Source organism: Gadus morhua, chromosome 12 (genome assembly GCF_902167405.1).
Source record: "Gadus morhua chromosome 12, gadMor3.0, whole genome shotgun sequence".
In the NCBI taxonomy this organism is placed as follows: domain Eukaryota; kingdom Metazoa; phylum Chordata; class Actinopteri; order Gadiformes; family Gadidae; genus Gadus; species Gadus morhua.
The window spans coordinates 29,674,835-29,692,240 of NC_044059.1; the positions used below are offsets into that span (position 1 = coordinate 29,674,835).

Below are 17,406 nucleotides of genomic sequence, written 5' to 3' on the forward strand. Positions count from 1 at the left end.
CAGCCACAGGCCCCGCCCCCGGCTGCTGCTCCACCAGATTGCGTCTCGGCGCCCTTACGACAATTGATTCGGATTTACGGCAGATGCATGACGACACGAGTTGTCAGCATGAGAGGTCAATTGTGACAATAGTACGAAGACACATGGTGGGACGTTCTGGTAATCGATCGTAACATCAACTCAACATAACATCAGCATGGTGAGTGGACCGCGTTCTGTGGCCGATTGTTTCTCCTGTGACTGCGACTCTTTTTGGTGGAGTTAGCTGACGAGCTAGCTGATGCTAGCTGGTGTTTTGATCACTGACCTTGTATCTGTTGTCATTAACATCACACCATGAGTATGTTTACAAACGATTAACACGGTTACACGTTCACCCCACATGTTGTGGGAATAACCGAAGCCTAACTGATAGTAGGGGGTGATCATTCACCATCTGAAAGCTACCAACACACATGTCCTTCATAATGCGAGGTTCTCCTGTCTTCTGATGTGATCTTCTCCTGTCTCTGATGGTCTCCTGTCTTATGATGGTCTTCTGACGTGATGTTCTCCTGTCTCTGATGGTCTTATGATGTTCTCTTCAGGCGAGCTCCGCCGTGGTGGCGGGATTGGCTCTAGCAGCGGCAGGGTTTGCAGGTAAGAATTTTCTGTTATTAGCACTTTTTAATAAAATGTGTATACTATCATGTTATTGTCTCTCAAGACCAGGAGGACACGACGGTACTAGTTACAGAGATGTGATAGATCCACACGCATATTGATTAGAGAAACGTCCTGCATGTGTGTACAACAGCTCACTTGTATTTGTCTTAATTCTGTTTCACATACATGAACTGACTATTTATGGTAATCATATACAATATATCAGTAGTACGTTTAAAACCTATTTGTTTGTTTTCTTTATCTTTTCAGGACGTTATGTGTTGCAAGCAGCAAAACACATGGAGCCTCAGATGAAACAAGCCCTACAGAACATCCCCAAATCGGTAAGAAATAATTACATGTTCAGACTTCAAAGCAAACGCCTGAAGTATCTAATGTAGATTATTGTTTGAAATGAGGTGTGGCGTGGCTCCAAAGGGGTAAAGACTACTACAGTATGCGTTTAATTTGGTACTTCCACCAGTTGCGACAAAGGGTGTGTGTACTGTGTATGCATTGCAGGCTTTTGGAAATGGGTACTACCGGGGAGGGTTCGACCCAAAGATGACCAAGAGAGAGGCGGCGCTGGTTTTAGGTGTCAGGTGCGTGGCCACTTTTTGACATTTTCAGACCATCGAATATGACAGATGATATAACCTGATTGTTATGTTTGTTTGCTTTTATATTGCAGCCCAACAGCAAATAGGAATAAGATCCGAGAAGCCCACAGAAAAATGATGATTCTAAACCACCCAGACAGAGGTAATTTGTCATCAGACTGCTCCTATAAATTCATCCAATCCTACAATCTGTGCCAGATAGAGAGACTGTCTGGGCAAACACGTTAGTCTGTCTGTTATGCAGCGTATAGGTGATACCTTCTCATGACATACCTACATTAACGATGTATGCAGATTTAGCCATGCAAAGCATGGCTGCCGATGTCATTCCTGGCACACAACTCCTATTGCAGACATGTTTGGTTGTTTCAATTGATAAGGCTGCTTTAACTTTATAAATCCTAAATACAACTCTTTTCACTGGCAATATGTGTATATAGTGGTGGGCCCAGAGACCAGTTGCACAACCTTAGCATGAGAAGTCCTTGCTGCATGGATAGGTGTTTGAGCTGTAGGTCTCTTATGATGGCTCTCTGGTCATGCAAACAGAAGTTTCAATGTGGTTCCAGTGTAGTTGCGTATCTCTCTTTTGAACTTGACCTGTCCTTGCTCCTTCAGGTGGATCTCCATACCTCGCCGCCAAGATAAATGAAGCAAAGGATCTGATGGATGGGCAAAAATAAACAAGTGTCTGGGTTTTGTTTTGTCACATTGACAATAATTGTCTACTCTGTATATTCACCTTGCCAGGAAACAGAGTACGCTATGTGCTGTACAAAATATTTGTCTTAAACTATTTGTGATGCCCCTGTTTTAGCCTATACAATTATCCACCTGAGAAGTTTGGTTTTGATTCCTTAAATGCTTGTATACTTGTTATATGTTCAGATGGCTTTACTTCGATCATAGCCCTATGAAATTGAAATCAAGGTACAAATGGTATTTGGGAGTCCACTGGACTTAACCTTACCCTGTAAAAATGAGATGCATTAAACATTTTCTGACAAATTATATTGTTTCTTTAAATGATTATGTTGGTGCCTAGCATTCAACAAACACTTATGACCAGTTGCCAAAGAATGATTCAACGCAGATGCATATGCAAGTCATGTCAATTTGACTTTTTTTTTTAGATCTTGAGGGAAGATCATGTTTATTTAAGAACTACCTGCATACAAAACATATTGCACATCAACCAACCAGAATGATTCTTAAAAAACAAAACAAGAAAGTACTGTAGTCGCCCACAAAAAGGAACCACCTGGGGAGCCACACAACACTCAGTAGTCCAAATTGTCATCCATCTTAAAATAAACAAGCTTATTAACGCCAGTTTTAGTGTCAAGAAGAAGACAGCCTCACTAACTTAAATACTGCATGTTTTTTTGTTTTGTTTTTCCTTTAAATAAATAAATCTTTAGTGAAACAGTCATGACCATGTCCAGTCTGTGGAAGAACCATGAAAATGACATCCTGATCTGGGCGTGGTTCCCAGAAGCATCTTTAAACACCAGGGACGTATATTCCCACTGCCCGTAACGGGCTCAGAACGAACAGAAAGTATAAACCATCTTTAAGGTAAGGGGCAGAGAACATGTGGTACAGACCCTGTTACTTAAAAGAAAAATAAGTCTTTGCATTGCACAAGTTAAGAGACTTCTGAAGGTTAGATGAGGGTCTATAGCCCTTATCCACATCGCCTTCCCTTCGTTCAACCAGAACAAATCCACCTGCAGCTCAGCGTCAAGATGTCATAAGGAACCCAGCCCTGGCAGCTACATCAGTGTGTAAAAAAACAACATTAACATGCCAGTTCGACGCACTAACACCACGGTTATTTCAAAAAACAAACAAAAAGAAGTAACAATTCAGTGCAAAGAAAGAACTCTTCTACTCATTTTCCAGACACATAGTACATAACATTTCCTCCTATGACGGAAAAGCAGTTGCATATTGAAATAAAGGAAACAAAGCAGCTAACATCACCCCTCAACTCAACTGATAGATATAAGAGATAGAACCTGATTTGAAAGAGATCTGATTTGAAAGCGATAGGCCACTGAGGTCCCTTCTGCATTAGCCCCAGCCTGCTCGCAGAGGGTGGGGATGGCGTTTAAGGACATATAAACAGTTTCCATGCTGGCAGGCCAGACCAGGGCTAATGAAAAAGAGAGATCTCAGAGGGTACTTTTATATGTAGCCAGGCAACGACATGTTGAATCTACACTCAAGGCACGACAGCTGATCACTTGTACGTTGGACATACTCTGACCAGGTTTCCAGTAAACACAGACATGCTGTGGTTGTGTTTCGGGCCGAATGGATCATTTAGGAGTTGAATTTGACATGGGAACAGTGACGAGTACAGCCTTGGTGACCACAGCATGGTTTGGACTGAAATCCGGTCAGAATTATTTCAATATTGTTTGTCTATTTTTTGTCTCGTCTTCAGTCCCGCCTCGCCTGCAAAGATACTCAGAGAGAGGGAGAATGAAAAGTGCAGTTCATAGAGATATCTGTGAGTTTGTATGTTTGACTATCTTTGGCAAGCTCGTACATGAAGACCTATAGTAAAAACAGTGATAAAATTATCAGAGAGCCCGTCTGGGATATCGAGAACTGTACTGGGGGTTCAAATATTTCAAACAAAGGTGAAAAAGTAAAAATGGACGTGGTGTGTTCCACTCCACCTTTGAGGCCATTTGAGTATTGAGCATTTTAACAGAAATGACCCTTATCCCATTTTCTTGGTTATTGCGTCTAATTAGGAGACTCCGTTGACGGTGGCCTGTGTGTTGGGTTCACCCTGGAGGGAGGCTTTGGCCGGCCTCTCTGTGGAAGACTTTGGCGACCGAGTCTTGTCGCTGGCGCCCTGGTCACCGTCGGCTTTCTTGCTGGGAGTGCTGTTGGTTTTCGGGGCAGTGGGCGGGCTATTCTCAGCGATGTCATCCACATGAACCTGAGTGACAGGTCAAACATATCAATCAAAACACTTGATTTGAACCCAGGGGGAAATTTGCGTAGGCACTTTAAGACTTTAAAGGAAACTTTAAAAACATAAGCTTTACATATTATAATACTTGTGTAAGAAGTGAAATGCAAAAGTAAGATGTACACATTATAATCATGCTACTTTTTATCAAGAAAAAAACCCATAAAAAGTATAATGAAATTTACGTTACAATAGAGGCGAATACATGGAGGCGTTTAACTAATTTCAGTCTTGTTATTTGAATAAGAAAATGACATCCACCATCATTGATGAGTAACTCAAATCAACTTGTGCACAATGGCTTATTCTGTCATTACAGGGGGATTGACGACAGTTTAAAGTCAAACTATTTACAGTGTACTACAAACTTAATCCATGCGTGTACCGACCACTTCCTTCTTGTTATTCTTGGTGTCCATGCTCGCTGCATTCTGTCGGCTCTCAGAGTCGGCCCGTGAGATGTAGTCCGCCACTGTCACGGCTTGGGGACAGAGAGAGAGAGGTTGTATTTAACAGAGAACATTGGGTTCCTACTGAATCCCCGCGATCATATAACCCAAAAGCAGGTGGCGAGAGATGATTGATGGTTAGCGTGTAGCAAGCTTTACACCCTCGTAGTGCCTCTATTATTAGTCATGCTAAAAGTGCAGGATTGCAAGGTGGACAGATTTAAAGTTATAAAAAAAGGGAAAATCCTCTAATGCTGTGATGAACAAAAGAGGCCTGTTGAGGGAATCAGGCCAGGTTGCACTTTGGCTTTATAAATGCATATTCAATCACTGAGAATTAATAAGAAAAAACCTTGGAAATATATTCAAATAATATGAGAAGGAAACACTGTTTGAGCTAGTCACTTCCCACTATCAAAAAAAACACTATCCTAGGTTTTGAGAACTGTGTGTTTGGGTGAAGATTTGGACCAGGATCGATTCATAGCACTACTCTGTTCTGGATCTCCTTTAACTGCTACTACTAAGCTCATGAAGCAGCGCAGTGAACTCGTGAAGGAAAATGTATCAGCCCTGCTCTGCGCACTCAATGGACTCAAGTCTGAAAATGTAATGAGAACGCAGTGAGTCAATTAGAACATGAATACTCTGAGGAATCCCTCAGGGGTCGTACAGAAACCAGCTCGCTGTCCTGAAGGCGTTGGGCCATGTGAAGCCCGTTCCTGCAGATTCTCATTCGAAGCGTTGGCTGTCTCGATGTTGGCAAGCATGGCTGATTGAGTTGAAGCAGAGCATGTTGAAACAGAGATAGCACCAAAGATTCCCGCTGCTGGGAACTAAAACCCGCATAAGCCCCCTTGTAAATCATCTCCACCAATGGCAGCTCCGAACAGTTAATGCCACATTAACCAGGTAACTTCTACCCAACACCAATAACCAACAATGAACCTAATCATTATTAAAGCGTTCTTATTTGACACGCTGGCGCATCTTGACGTCATTCTGCAGGTGTAACCGTGGTGTCACACGGCGGTTCCACTGAGGCCCGGTTAGTTGATCAGAGGTTAATGTCTTTAAGGCGGAGCAGAGGGCAGAGCGTGCAGCAGCAGACCACTCAGGGCTCTTCATCGTGGGTTAGGGGGGGAACCGGAACCACCACACTGCCAAGCCGTTAGACGTGGATCAGCTGTCCCGGGGGGGTGGGGGGGGGAATGATTTGACGGTTGCCGTGGTTACCTGGCTGCCTGGCGTCGGGCAGGCGGTCCCGGCGGCGGCGGCTGCGGTTACGACGCTGAGGTTTAACCTCTGGGTCATCTGGGGGCGGGCGTGGTCAGAGAGAGGGGGGGGGGGGGGGGGGTCTTACAGAGTCTGTGGTGTTTTTTTGTTTTTTTTCAGTGATCCCTGTGTTACTCTCGCTCATCATAGCATAGAAAGCTTTGGGGATTATCACAGTGCAAGGTTCCCAACAGGCACAATCAAGTAGAGTTGGTCCTTTCACGGACGTCTACTGTTCATTGTCATGTGTACTGTGGGTGTCTCGTGGTGTCTCGGGGCGTCCCGTGGGTGTCCCGTGGGTGTCCTGTGGGTGTCTCGTGGGTGTCCCGTGGGTGTCCCGCGGGTTTCCTGTGGGTGTCTCGTGGGTGTCTCGTGGGTGTCCCGTGGGTGTCTCGTGGGTGTCCTGCGGGTGTCTCGTGGGTGTCCCGTGGCTGTCCCGTGGGTGCCTCGTGGGTGTCCTGTGGGTGTCCTGTGGGTGTCTCGTGGGTGTCCTGTGGGTGTCCTGTGGGTGTCCTGTGGGTGTCCCCTGGGTGTCCCCTGGGTGTCTCGTGGGTGTCCTGTGTGTTCCCCCCAGGCCCCCCTCTTACCTATGCCGTTCTCGCTCATGGAGGCGTTGTCCGATTCGCTCATGCCGTCCATCACCGTGGTGTCCTCGTCCGTGCGGCGTCGCCGGGAGCGACGCCGGCGGTTGGCGGGCAGGTTGGACTCGCTGGCGTCCGTGTCGGCCGTCTGGTCCGTCTCCGTGTTGGCCTCCAGGGCGCCGTAACCAACGTTATCGTCGTAGTCTCCCCGCCCAGCTGTCGTGAACACACCCAGGGTTTACTCACGGCCTTCAGTAGCGGGCGTCTCATAACGTGTACGTGCATCGAGTCAAACGCTTTACCAGAGCTGTTCCCGTATCCTCCTCTCCCGCGGCCTCCCGGACCCCCGCGGCCCCCAGGGCCCCCCCGGGCGCCCCGTCCGGCCCCTGGCCTCCTGCGGCTGTCCCTCTGGGGCCGCTGGCCCCGCTCCCTGTGGACAGCGGGAGCTCAGTCAGCACAACCAAGTTGAATTATTCATTTCTATAAAAGACTGCAAGGCTTCCAGCCCTAAAAGCTGGAGCAGGCCCTCCGTTGCAGCGGTCCGTCGGTGGGACCCAGAGAGCCGTACCTGTCCTGGTCCTCCCCGGCCAGGGACCAGTCGCTCAGCTCGTCTTTGCGCTCTGAATCCGTCTCCGAGGCGTTGGACTGCTCCGAGTTGGTTCCTGGAGGGGCACCATACAACGTAGTTCAGATACATCGACATGGACCATCACCAGTCAATTCTGCTTCCCATAAATAAGAATTATGGGATATAAATAAATGAGCCTTTGCCAACGACATGGCTGTTCACTTTCCTCTGGCGGATCGCCTCCATTTGTGTAATCCCCCATTCTCATTGGTCTAACCCAAAGGGGCTTGTGGAGGCGTGTCACCCTGGGGGCCCTACCGTATCCAGAGGTCTGGTTGGGGCCCCTGCGTCCGCGGCCCCGCCCCGTGTAGGAGCGGCTGTTGTGCAGGGAGGAGCCGGGGCCGGGAGCGCCGCCCTCCTGGCCGTAGCCGCCCCTCTCCCCGCCGCGCTCCCCGCCGCGCTCCCGGTCCGAGGGCCGGTCCGAGGCGCGGTGGCCCTGGGTCACCGCCCGGAGCTGCTCGTCGATGTGCAGCCGCTCCAGACGCAGCTCCTCCACCTCCTGCAGGGGGGGGAGGGAGGAGGAGGGGGGGGGGGGGGGGGGGGGGAGGAGGAGGAGGGGAGGAGGAGGAGGAAGAGGAGGGAGGAGGAGGGGGGGGGGGGGGGGGAGGAGGAGGGAGGAGGGAGGAGGAGGAGGAGGAGGAGGAGGAGGAGGAGGAAGAGGAGGGAGGAGGAGGGGGGGGGGGTGGTGAAGGAAGAGGAGGAGGAGGAGGAGGAGGAGCAGCCAGTGAGGAGGCGGACATGAGTCCGGTACAATTCTCATCCATGCCACTATTGCCTTTGGTAAACAAGTGACCCTAACGGATTCAGCAGAATGCTTCTTCTGACACACGACTGCATGCACAACTAAAGCCGTCCGGTGTTGCGAGAGTGTAAATCGGGTGTTTTCCTGTGTAAACACAGTTTAAAGTTGTCAAAAGGCAGAGCACCAGGTTAACTTGGTTTCCCTTTCCCATGCAGTGATTATCTCAGAAGAGATGTGCAGCAGACCTTTGCAGAGTAGCGTGGAGCTAAATGTCAGCTGAATGCCAGGAGACATGCATATCATTAGCGGGCTGAAACTGATTTGCTCAGACACGCGTCTGAGCCCGTGGTTACTGCCAGTGGCGCTGATCGATCGCTATCACGACACGAGGCGAACCCCCGGTGGACCTCCTTACGTTGAGGTAGGAGATATGGTACTCCAGCAGAACCTGAACGTTGCCGATGTTCTCCTTGGTTCCTACGAAGGTGAAGGGAACCATTCCCTGTGTCGGCAACACACACAAGCACAACAGACTTGATTAGCACGGCGCCAAGGGCCGGATCCCCATGACACTGTTAGGGGACATTGGGGTCTCTATAAACATGTCCTTTCTAGATCAACTAGCTTGTTTAAACTTTCACATTTCTTTGTATGTTATAAAACCATACTATAATAAGTGTTGAAAACAGCCGAAACCGCTGGTCTGCATATTATTTAATCCTATATAGAAGAATGGCTTTAGACGTCTGGCACTGGCTCTGTATAAACACTAGACAGACAGTACTTGGTAGATGTAATAACAGTCGCGTACAGTAGCCCAGCAGTTGATGCTTACTTCCTGCCGTGGCTGTTTGTTGTCGTTGTCGCCCTCGATCCTGACCCGAACCACGCCAGACTTGTCCACAATCTCCTGGATCACCTTACCGTTCTTACCAATCACCTTCCCTGTAGACAGACGACAGATTTATGTTCAAGCCCTGGCGGGAGCTGGACCAACCACAACACTCGGGGTGTACATTACTCCCGATTGGCTCGGGATGGGGCTATCAAAATTCACTGTTGATACTCTGATTAATTATTGACGACTGAAACAAATTATAAGTAATTCTGAGAACTGGGGACGTTAAAATAAGGGTCAGGTTCTAGCCCAGTCAAAGACGGCGAGAGCTTCAGTCGTGTCTCCGTGTCAACCTACCCACGAGGTTCCTTGGCACCTGGACAGAATCCTCCAGGAACTCCAAGATGTTCCTGGCCTTCTTCACCGCCTCTGCCGTCTGAAAGAAACACCAGAGTCAGGCTCCTGGTGGTCGAGCATACCGCCTAGTCGGTCTGAGGACGCATCTAGTTGTCCGTAAATGTGAGCAGGTTAACCCCGTGTTGGAAGCTGATCTGCTGTCCACTCACCACCTGCTAAGTTATCAGGTAAATGTTCTTTTTATATTGAGTCGCTTGGTTAACTTTAAGACCCTACATTTAGTCTAAAGCCATTCATGAGCTAAAGCCACCTTCATCATCATGCATTTTCTTTATTCTTCTATAAACCAGATTTATAACTTTCCACATTATTTCAGCAATCAAAATAAAGCAATGGAGGGGGGTGGAGTTGGGGGCACCTATGATGCATGGATAAAATAAAACAAATACTATTTTACATAATTTGTCATTGTGTTTCTTATCTGCATGCTGCATCTCATTGCAGCGTCGCTATGGGAACACAGAGTCTGAGCACTCAACAGGTACCGACCTCTCCATAGATCCTGAACGTCCCCGTCTCCTCGTCCAGCTCGATCGCCGTGACGCCCGGTATTTTACGCGCCTGCTGGATGTTGCTGCCATGGCTACCGATGGCCAGCCCCATCAAATCCGTCCTCACAGTAAACTCTTCCTGGAAGGAGGAGGCCAGCTGCTTGGAGCTCTGGGGAACAAACACAACCACTCCAGCTTTACACATCCCCCTACACCCACAGTGAGTACCGCATCCTCCATCGCTGCCGTGGTGCCGACTGAGTGCTGCTGCAGCCAAACGTCCAGCGGGCACCAGAACAAACTAACGACCCTAAGACCCAAAACTCAACTAAGGAAGAACTTGTTCAGCTTGAGAGTGACCAACACAGGGAACAACCTACCATCGGAAGCGGTGAACGCACCAAGTGTCAACAGTTTCGAGAACTAATGGAAAAGGAAAAAATACTGCAAGTACTCTACAACCATAAGAGCGACATAGACAATTCCCAAAACATAAGTACCAGCAAACACCCAGTAAGGTGTAGGTCTGCTGATAGTGGCAACTGGAGCCCGCGATCCGAAGAGAAGCCAAGGTCAACGGGGGCCATGCGGGGCTACGTACTGACCTCGAGGTGCTTGGTGGCCTCCTGGTTGCGTGACATCAGCAGCAGCTTGGTCCTGATGCTGCGCAGGTGCATGTCGCTCAGCAGGGAGACGCGCTTCACCGTCGACTCGTTGTTGGACTGCACACAGCGGGCCACAGCACATCGGGGGTCAGAGACCGCCTATTAGGCTTTTTAGACTTTTATGACCTATAAACGTTGTTATAATGATCTAGTCATGTTTAACCGTACTAAAGGGTCAAATAATGACGTATATGCATCTAGACGTGTTCCCTGCTGACCGTCTGGGGGGGCTGTGCAGAGCGCTAAACACTAGGGGCGCCCGTCGCCATTCACTCGTTCAAATTTCCAGGATTTATCTACGTAGAACAATCCGGATTTTCCATGTATGGAAATGCTGCAACATGCTCTTCCGGACGGTAACCAATCACAACGGAGTGGGGTTGGCAGGAGGGGGGTGAGGGGGTGGAGAAGGACGAAGCCGAGTGTCGACGGAGAATGCTGAAAGCGCCCGGATGAGAGGAAGAGTTTCCCGAAAATCTAACATTGTATTTTGTGCTGTGATTCGTGTCAGGTTGCTCTATAGGAGCCATTAATAAGAAATTAAGACCAGAAAAGTAGCATAATAGGAGATCTTTTAACGCAATTGAAAGACACTAAAACGGCTTAATGAGGATGGCCGTCTCGAATCAGACATTATATAAGGAGGCGGGACGTTACCATGACAACGAGTTGGCTGGTCTCAGGGCAGTAGAAGATGCAATAGGCTCCGACAGCTTTCTTAAAGTCCTTATGGGCCTGCTCATTCTGGCACCTAGAAAAAACGAGAGAACTGTTCCTTAACACGGACCCAATACACAGCGCGTGACTCCCACAACATAGGCAACACTGTGACACCTATGCCTTTATACAGATGACTCCTTGTCAATATCAATAGTATGAGACGTTGTTAAGTGTTTTGCAGCAGTACATGTTTGGCTGTTGTACATACGCCTCTTGCAGATCCTGAGGAACAGGCACGGTGCACTTGTAGAAGGAGTTCTTGGTGAGTGCCTTGTTGGGGTTGATGGGACGCAGGCGCTCAAAGGTCACGATCTCGTTGTAGGTGGCGTCGCAGGCAGCGTACTCAATCACGTAGAACTGGAGAACACAAGCAACGGGTCCCAGGGGTAAATAACAGACATCCTGTCAGAAGGAAATTAACTGATCCAGGGATTTCATTTTACAAAAAGTTATGATCCAACCGGTCTATAATTCCTGGTACAGTTTTTAACATTGGGAGAATACCAAATCATCAGTTTCAAACGACAGCTTAATCAAACGATTACAGCCAACTCGTGCACAGTTCAACTACAAACTGACCAAACCGAGCAGATAGTCAAACAATGTCTAAACAGAGATTCTTTACAGGACAAATACAAGTTAACCAACCGGCAACTTAAGATTCGGTTCCAAAGGCTGTTAATAAATTGGTGAGGATGTAGTCGATGCTTGCTGCTTAATATACACTGAACACAGAACTCTAAATAAGATCCCTCTGTAATCCAGTGTTGTTTTGTTTGTTGCTGTTGTTTGCGTCTCAGCAGAGCTCCTTACATCGCCCTTCATCATGCGGACTTTGGCCAACCACCATCCACAGGGCTCCTGATCATTGGCTCTGGAGAAGATCTGGGAGGACACAGAAAGAGACAATGTGTAGGGAGCCAGGTGAAGAAGACAATGCGAGGGCAGAGGTGGAACATCTCGTTCCTCAGTAGGTGTCCTCCACAATATTGTGAGCTGACTTTCTAGATTTGCCAGATGGGACCTTGGATGCAGGACCTCCTGACCTCCAGATGTTCCACCTCTGTTTGACCTGTGCTCACTCACCTCCACCTCCTCCCCCTCTCCGATCTCCTTCGGAGCGTCGCTGGGGGGCGGCATCCTGATGTCATCGAAGGGCACCTGGCGTTCCGGCTGCCAGCTGAACATTGAGAACCATAGCAAATTGTTTTTCTTTGGCATGTTTAATTTGAAACAGATCAAACTCTCTGTGTTAATGACGGTAACTTGATCAGTTTCAACAATCAGTAGCAGAAGTGGTGCATTTGTATTGGCTATTTTTATTTTGGAGCCAGCAACATGGCCAATGCAACTAACCACACGGAAATATGGAAGGTTAAACAAGGAGTTGGTCCAGTCTGATCACAGGGAAAAACATAAACTTGTTTGATCACTTGCATCTGCTTTTTCTTTGCCATTTTCTTACGTGTTTGGCCTGCTTACAATATATCTCAAATATTCCATACCAGCATAGGGCCTAGATATTGGGTTGTAATATGACCAATACTATTACATTTACGGATTAAATACAATTAATAAATGTCAAGGAACCTCATCACTTGACTTCTCAGTGCTGTCGTAGACAATGTCACAGTTTTGGTATAAACTTACTTGTTCTCGAAGGCAATGCTGAGGGAATCATCGTGAACATCTCGGACAAAGCCCTGCAAGCACAGACACGGCTTTTACTTAAATGGAAATGTATAGATTCCAGTGACATTAATTATGCATACAACAAAAATAAAGAAATAAAGGACAAAATGGTGTGAAAGACTGGTGTAAGCAATGGTTATCTAACACAACAGATTTAATGCTAATACAAAAATAAATGCTTCACATCACAGTGAGCCAGCTTTCCTGTAAGCATATAGGTTATGGAGCTAATAATACTGTCTGTGATATAGATAATTCTTTCTAGCTATCCGTACATCAACAGCTGCAACGACCAAAAAAGTTGCATGCAAATGAAAAGGATTAGCAAAAGGTAGCCTCTTAGCTGCTTCAAGTTTATTGTCAAAACGATTTATTTGAAGCCAGGCACTCAAAAAATACACGAATCAAAGAACACTCATTTTAAGGTGATCTTTGCCATTGAAGCAGGAGTGGCATGTCACTAGCACTCTTAAGTGGAACAGAGCATTCCAAAGAGTGCACACACACACACACACACACACACACACACACACACACACACACACACACACACACACACACACACACACACACACACACACACACACACACACACACACACCCCTATCTATAGCAACTTGGACATTCTGACTGCTACATGGTGGAAGGGGGAGGCCATCAGCATTCATGTAACAGGAAGATACCATTAAGTTCTGGAGCTCTGGGTGCAGTTATATGAAAAGGAGACGAAGGAAGGGAGAACAATGTGAGCAGGACATGTAAGGAATGGTGGATCGAGGGAAGCAGGAGTGAGGAGGTATGGTGGGGTGTCTCTGGACAGCAGGGCTGGAAATAGCGCTGAAATTCAGGGTATCACTGAACCTTTTTAACATGGCAGCTGCTATGGATTGACAAGGAGCAGCTGACGCACACACACCCACAGGCACACACACACACACACACACACACACACATACCTTAAGCATGATGCAGTACCAGATATTAAACGGCCATAGCCGACCCACTACCAAGTTTCAAGCGTTCCAAGATATTGACTGTAACAGTGTTTGAGTCGATCAGAGACTAATAAAGACTTCAGGCAGATGATTGAGTAGCACTTGCCCCGAGGACCACAGCGATCTGAGCAGGTTTAGGTAACACCAATCTCAACGTTACCTCACTTGGGCTGCACTCATGATACAACAAGTGAGCTGTAAACTACCTGCTAACACCGGGCTGGGCCGGCCAACACCCACCAGGAGACACACTACAGCCACCACCATTCAGACAGTGTGGTAGATGATCTAAACCACACGGTGTGTTGGTGTTCAGACCCAGAGCCGCCCGTCTCCAGGTGACAGAGAGAGCAGCTAGCCGGTTAGCCTAGCCCGCTAACCACAACCACAGAGCTAACGGTGGTCGCCATGCAGCAGCCCGCTCCACCTGACCCAACAGCCACGATACAGAACCACGGCCCAATATTTATAACTTTAGTCTAATGTAATGCACTATTTGGTGCTAGTTGGCTGTGATACGGCGGTATTTACCTTGTAATAAGCCCCGTTGGAGCCACGGACTTCCACCGACAGTTCCTCCATATTGGATGCGCAAAGCATGCTGGGAGCGCAGGTGCTTGGCTCCCTTCCCATTCAGTAGTAGTAGTTCTAGTGCTTTTTTCAAAAGTCCTTAAAATAGTGCAGCTGGACGCCACCTGCTGATGTAAATAGTTTTATCCTATGCTTTATTTTTTACCAAATGTTTCAAGCTTGTACAAGTAATGAATGGTTTCTTCTCCACTTAGTGGACAACACCCTATACGTTTTTATGAGTTTGTAGATAGGTTAAAGACTACAAACATGGCCGCTCAACCATTTCCGCCCAAGCCAAGCCAATCAAAACATGCGTGGCCTATTTACCATTCAGCCCGATTCCAATATAAACTGAACTGTGTTCGAGAGATACTTCATGCTCGTTTACCCTTTGTCTCTATTGGAATAAACCACGTATTAAACATTTATTATTATCCGAGTCATACCTAGCCCAAAACAACCATACCGAAAAGGATCAAATTGTTTTTTCCTCACTGCAATTAACTCAGGTCAAATACCTGTTTGAGACGATACAATGCTAATTCTGCCAAGGACATACAATTTATATCTGAGTTCATTAAACGCCTCTGGGTCTAATTAGAAAACAGCGGACATCAGCAAAAATAGCTGCTTTTCATCAGTTTGCAGAATCTTTTGTAAACATAATAATAATAATTAATAATATGCAACAAATGTTATTTATTAATATTATTGATTTTAGTACTCGAATTTTGGAGTTGTCATGAGTCCAGAAAAGTATAATATCAATTCCAATGTGGAATTCATGTTATGCTTCCTTATAATACTATATATATATATATATATATATATATATATATATATATGTGTGTGTGCGACGGGTGTATATATGTGTGTGACGGGTGACAGATGAAAGGCACTGAGAGCCTGGCACTGAGAGGGGCCCCTGTGACGCTTAGTGGCCACCACTCTCTGGGCCTTCAGCATATCATAGATATAAGTGTGTGTCATAACAAAGAAGTCATAAGAGATAATGTCCCACATTCCCACATCTGTAAACTAAGGTAACTGTTTATGAGGTTTTGATATTTTTGGAGAAAGGAAAACACGAAAGGCAAAAACACAAATTAATTTCTTGAATAATTGTGTTGTATCTATTGTTGTTACATTCATTAACGTTAGTTGATGTGTGGTATCTGCACATGGAATAATAGTGTATCACACACAAATTAATGCTGAAACAAACAATATTGAACATATGGAACCATTTATTTTTTGGGAGCACCTCAAACCGCCATTTAAATACAATTAAATACAGACAAACCAATTATTCATGTCAATATGTGATGCTTAACTGAGTTATTATTTTCAAGTGTACCAACAGCGTGCGTGTGTGTGTGTGTGTGTGTGGGTGTGTGTGTGTGTGTGTGTGTGTGTGTGTGTGTGTGTCTGTGTGTGTGTGTGTGTGTGTGTGTGTGTGTGTGTGTGTGTGTGTGTGTGTGTGTGTGTGTGTGTGTGTGTGTGTGTGTGTGTGTGTGTGTGTGTGTGTGTGTGTGTGTGTGTGTTTTAGTACCTATGTATGAGTGTGTAAGTTGGAGAGAGTATGTGTGTGTTTACGTGTGTGTGTCTGTGTGTTTTGGTGTGTGTGTGAGTGTGCGTGTGTATGTGTACGGTGTGCTCACTATTGGTGTGTATCCCTCAGTGGTAAAAATATATTCTGCTGGGTGTGTAGACATTACCCAGGACCCTCATGTTCGGCCTGATAGTCCGTCCTCACGTTCCGATTTAAACCAGTTTACCAATTCCATTATGCTAAGCCTGAACACTGGTTGGAAAATGATGAACGATTACGTGAAATACATAATCTCCCCCTGCTGCACCACCATTGCAATATGACAGCCAAATTTCATTCATCCTCTCCAATTTCTTCCTTATTTAAGGCAAGAAAATGACTGGGCCCCCAGTAATCAGATATGTAACAAGACTGTTGAGTTAAGCTCACTCCTATTAGGCTTTCAGCATAGCACACACATACACGCACACAAACACTCACACACAAACACACAGAAAGACAAATATGTTTCATCGACACAAACTGTCTTATTTCTGATATGCGTTTACACCAATTTCAAGGACTGTTTTGAAGATGATAGGTTCTGTGAAGAATATTTGGTTGTTGAATCCTGTTTGAAACACATCAACCTGAGAGGCTTACAGGGCTGCATAGGCCGGCCTTCCTCTGGCACACGCTCACATATACACGCTCACACCGTCAAAACGCACACAGATGCTCACACACTCAAATACACACAGACATCCACAGACATAAACACACACACACACACACACACACACACACACACACACACACACACACACACACACACACACACACACACACACACACACACACACACACAATTATACACGAAAACTAAAACACACACAAAAACACATTTTCAGACACACACAGTCACACACAAACAAACACACACACACACATACACACACACACACACACACACACACACACACACACACACACACACACACACACACACACACAGACACAATTATACACTGAAAACCAAAACACACACAAAAACACATATCCAGACCCACAATCACACAAACAAACACACACACACACACACACACACACGCACACGCACACGCACACACACACACGCACACACACGCACACACACACACACACAGACACACAGACGCACGCACGCACTCACACACACACACACACACACACACACACACACACACACACACACACACACACACACACACACACACACACACACACACACACACACACACACACACACACACATACACACTTTCCTCTAAAATGAACAGTAACATTAACAGGCTTCACCTTCCAAACACCAAAATGACATTAGAAATGAGGACAAATTAGACAGAAGATAATGTAATTTACTCTTTGACAGTGATCATTGTGAATAAAATCAAATATAATGATGGACATTATTTGGCATCAATTCTCACCTCCCTTTGTCCCCTGCTATCCCTCGCCAAGCAAAATCCCCATCAGACAACATGCCATTTATTTCTAATACACTCTCAATTCC

At 46.4% G+C, this 17,406-nt stretch overlaps 2 protein-coding genes across 5 annotated transcripts; one reads left to right on the top strand and one right to left on the bottom strand.

The window, feature by feature from the left end:
• The first annotated feature begins 14 nt into the window (after positions 1 to 14).
• On the top strand, positions 15 to 2,276 carry dnajc19 (DnaJ (Hsp40) homolog, subfamily C, member 19). Its single transcript, XM_030372317.1, has 6 exons — positions 15 to 199; positions 588 to 639; positions 916 to 989; positions 1,168 to 1,247; positions 1,337 to 1,407; positions 1,884 to 2,276. The coding sequence occupies exons 1-6, from the start codon at positions 197 to 199 to the stop codon at positions 1,946 to 1,948; spliced, it is 345 nt and encodes a 114-aa protein (XP_030228177.1). The 5' UTR covers positions 15 to 196; the 3' UTR covers positions 1,949 to 2,276.
• An 85-nt stretch (positions 2,277 to 2,361) lies between these two features.
• fxr1 (FMR1 autosomal homolog 1) lies at positions 2,362 to 14,557 on the bottom strand. 4 transcript variants are annotated; one of them, XM_030372307.1, is made up of 18 exons: positions 14,282 to 14,557; positions 12,714 to 12,766; positions 12,150 to 12,243; positions 11,877 to 11,948; positions 11,272 to 11,420; positions 11,001 to 11,094; positions 10,284 to 10,400; positions 9,677 to 9,847; positions 9,128 to 9,206; positions 8,768 to 8,877; positions 8,348 to 8,434; positions 7,449 to 7,689; positions 7,131 to 7,224; positions 6,865 to 6,992; positions 6,569 to 6,778; positions 5,943 to 6,020; positions 4,647 to 4,738; positions 2,362 to 4,224 (listed from the first exon to the last, which is right to left on the bottom strand). In XM_030372307.1, exons 1-18 carry the CDS (start codon positions 14,381 to 14,383, stop codon positions 4,030 to 4,032), a joined length of 2,166 nt encoding a protein of 721 aa, XP_030228167.1. In that variant the 5' UTR covers positions 14,384 to 14,557; the 3' UTR covers positions 2,362 to 4,029. The 4 variants fall into 4 exon arrangements, with proteins under 4 accessions (XP_030228167.1, XP_030228169.1, XP_030228166.1 ...); XM_030372306.1 differs by having other exon boundaries at positions 2,366 to 4,224; positions 8,348 to 8,443; XM_030372309.1 differs by lacking the exon at positions 5,943 to 6,020.
• Between the last annotated feature and the right edge of the window lie 2,849 nt (positions 14,558 to 17,406).

Bases quoted from the DNA above. Each gene is read 5' to 3' on its own strand.
- dnajc19 (XM_030372317.1), top strand. The intron at 990-1,167 runs GTAAGAAATAAT...TATGCATTGCAG, and splicing joins TACAGAACATCCCCAAATCG to GCTTTTGGAAATGGGTACTA. The intron at 1,248-1,336 runs GTGCGTGGCCAC...TTTATATTGCAG, and splicing joins GCGCTGGTTTTAGGTGTCAG to CCCAACAGCAAATAGGAATA.
- fxr1 (XM_030372306.1), bottom strand. From the start codon at position 14,383: ATGGGAAGGGAGCCAAGCACCTGCGCTCCCAGCATGCTTTGCGCATCC. The intron at 12,244-12,713 runs GTAAGTTTATAC...CTCAATGTTCAG, and splicing joins AGCATTGCCTTCGAGAACAA to CTGGCAGCCGGAACGCCAGG. The intron at 7,690-8,347 runs GTAAGGAGGTCC...CCCCCCCTGCAG, and splicing joins ACCATATCTCCTACCTCAAC to GAGGTGGAGGAGCTGCGTCT.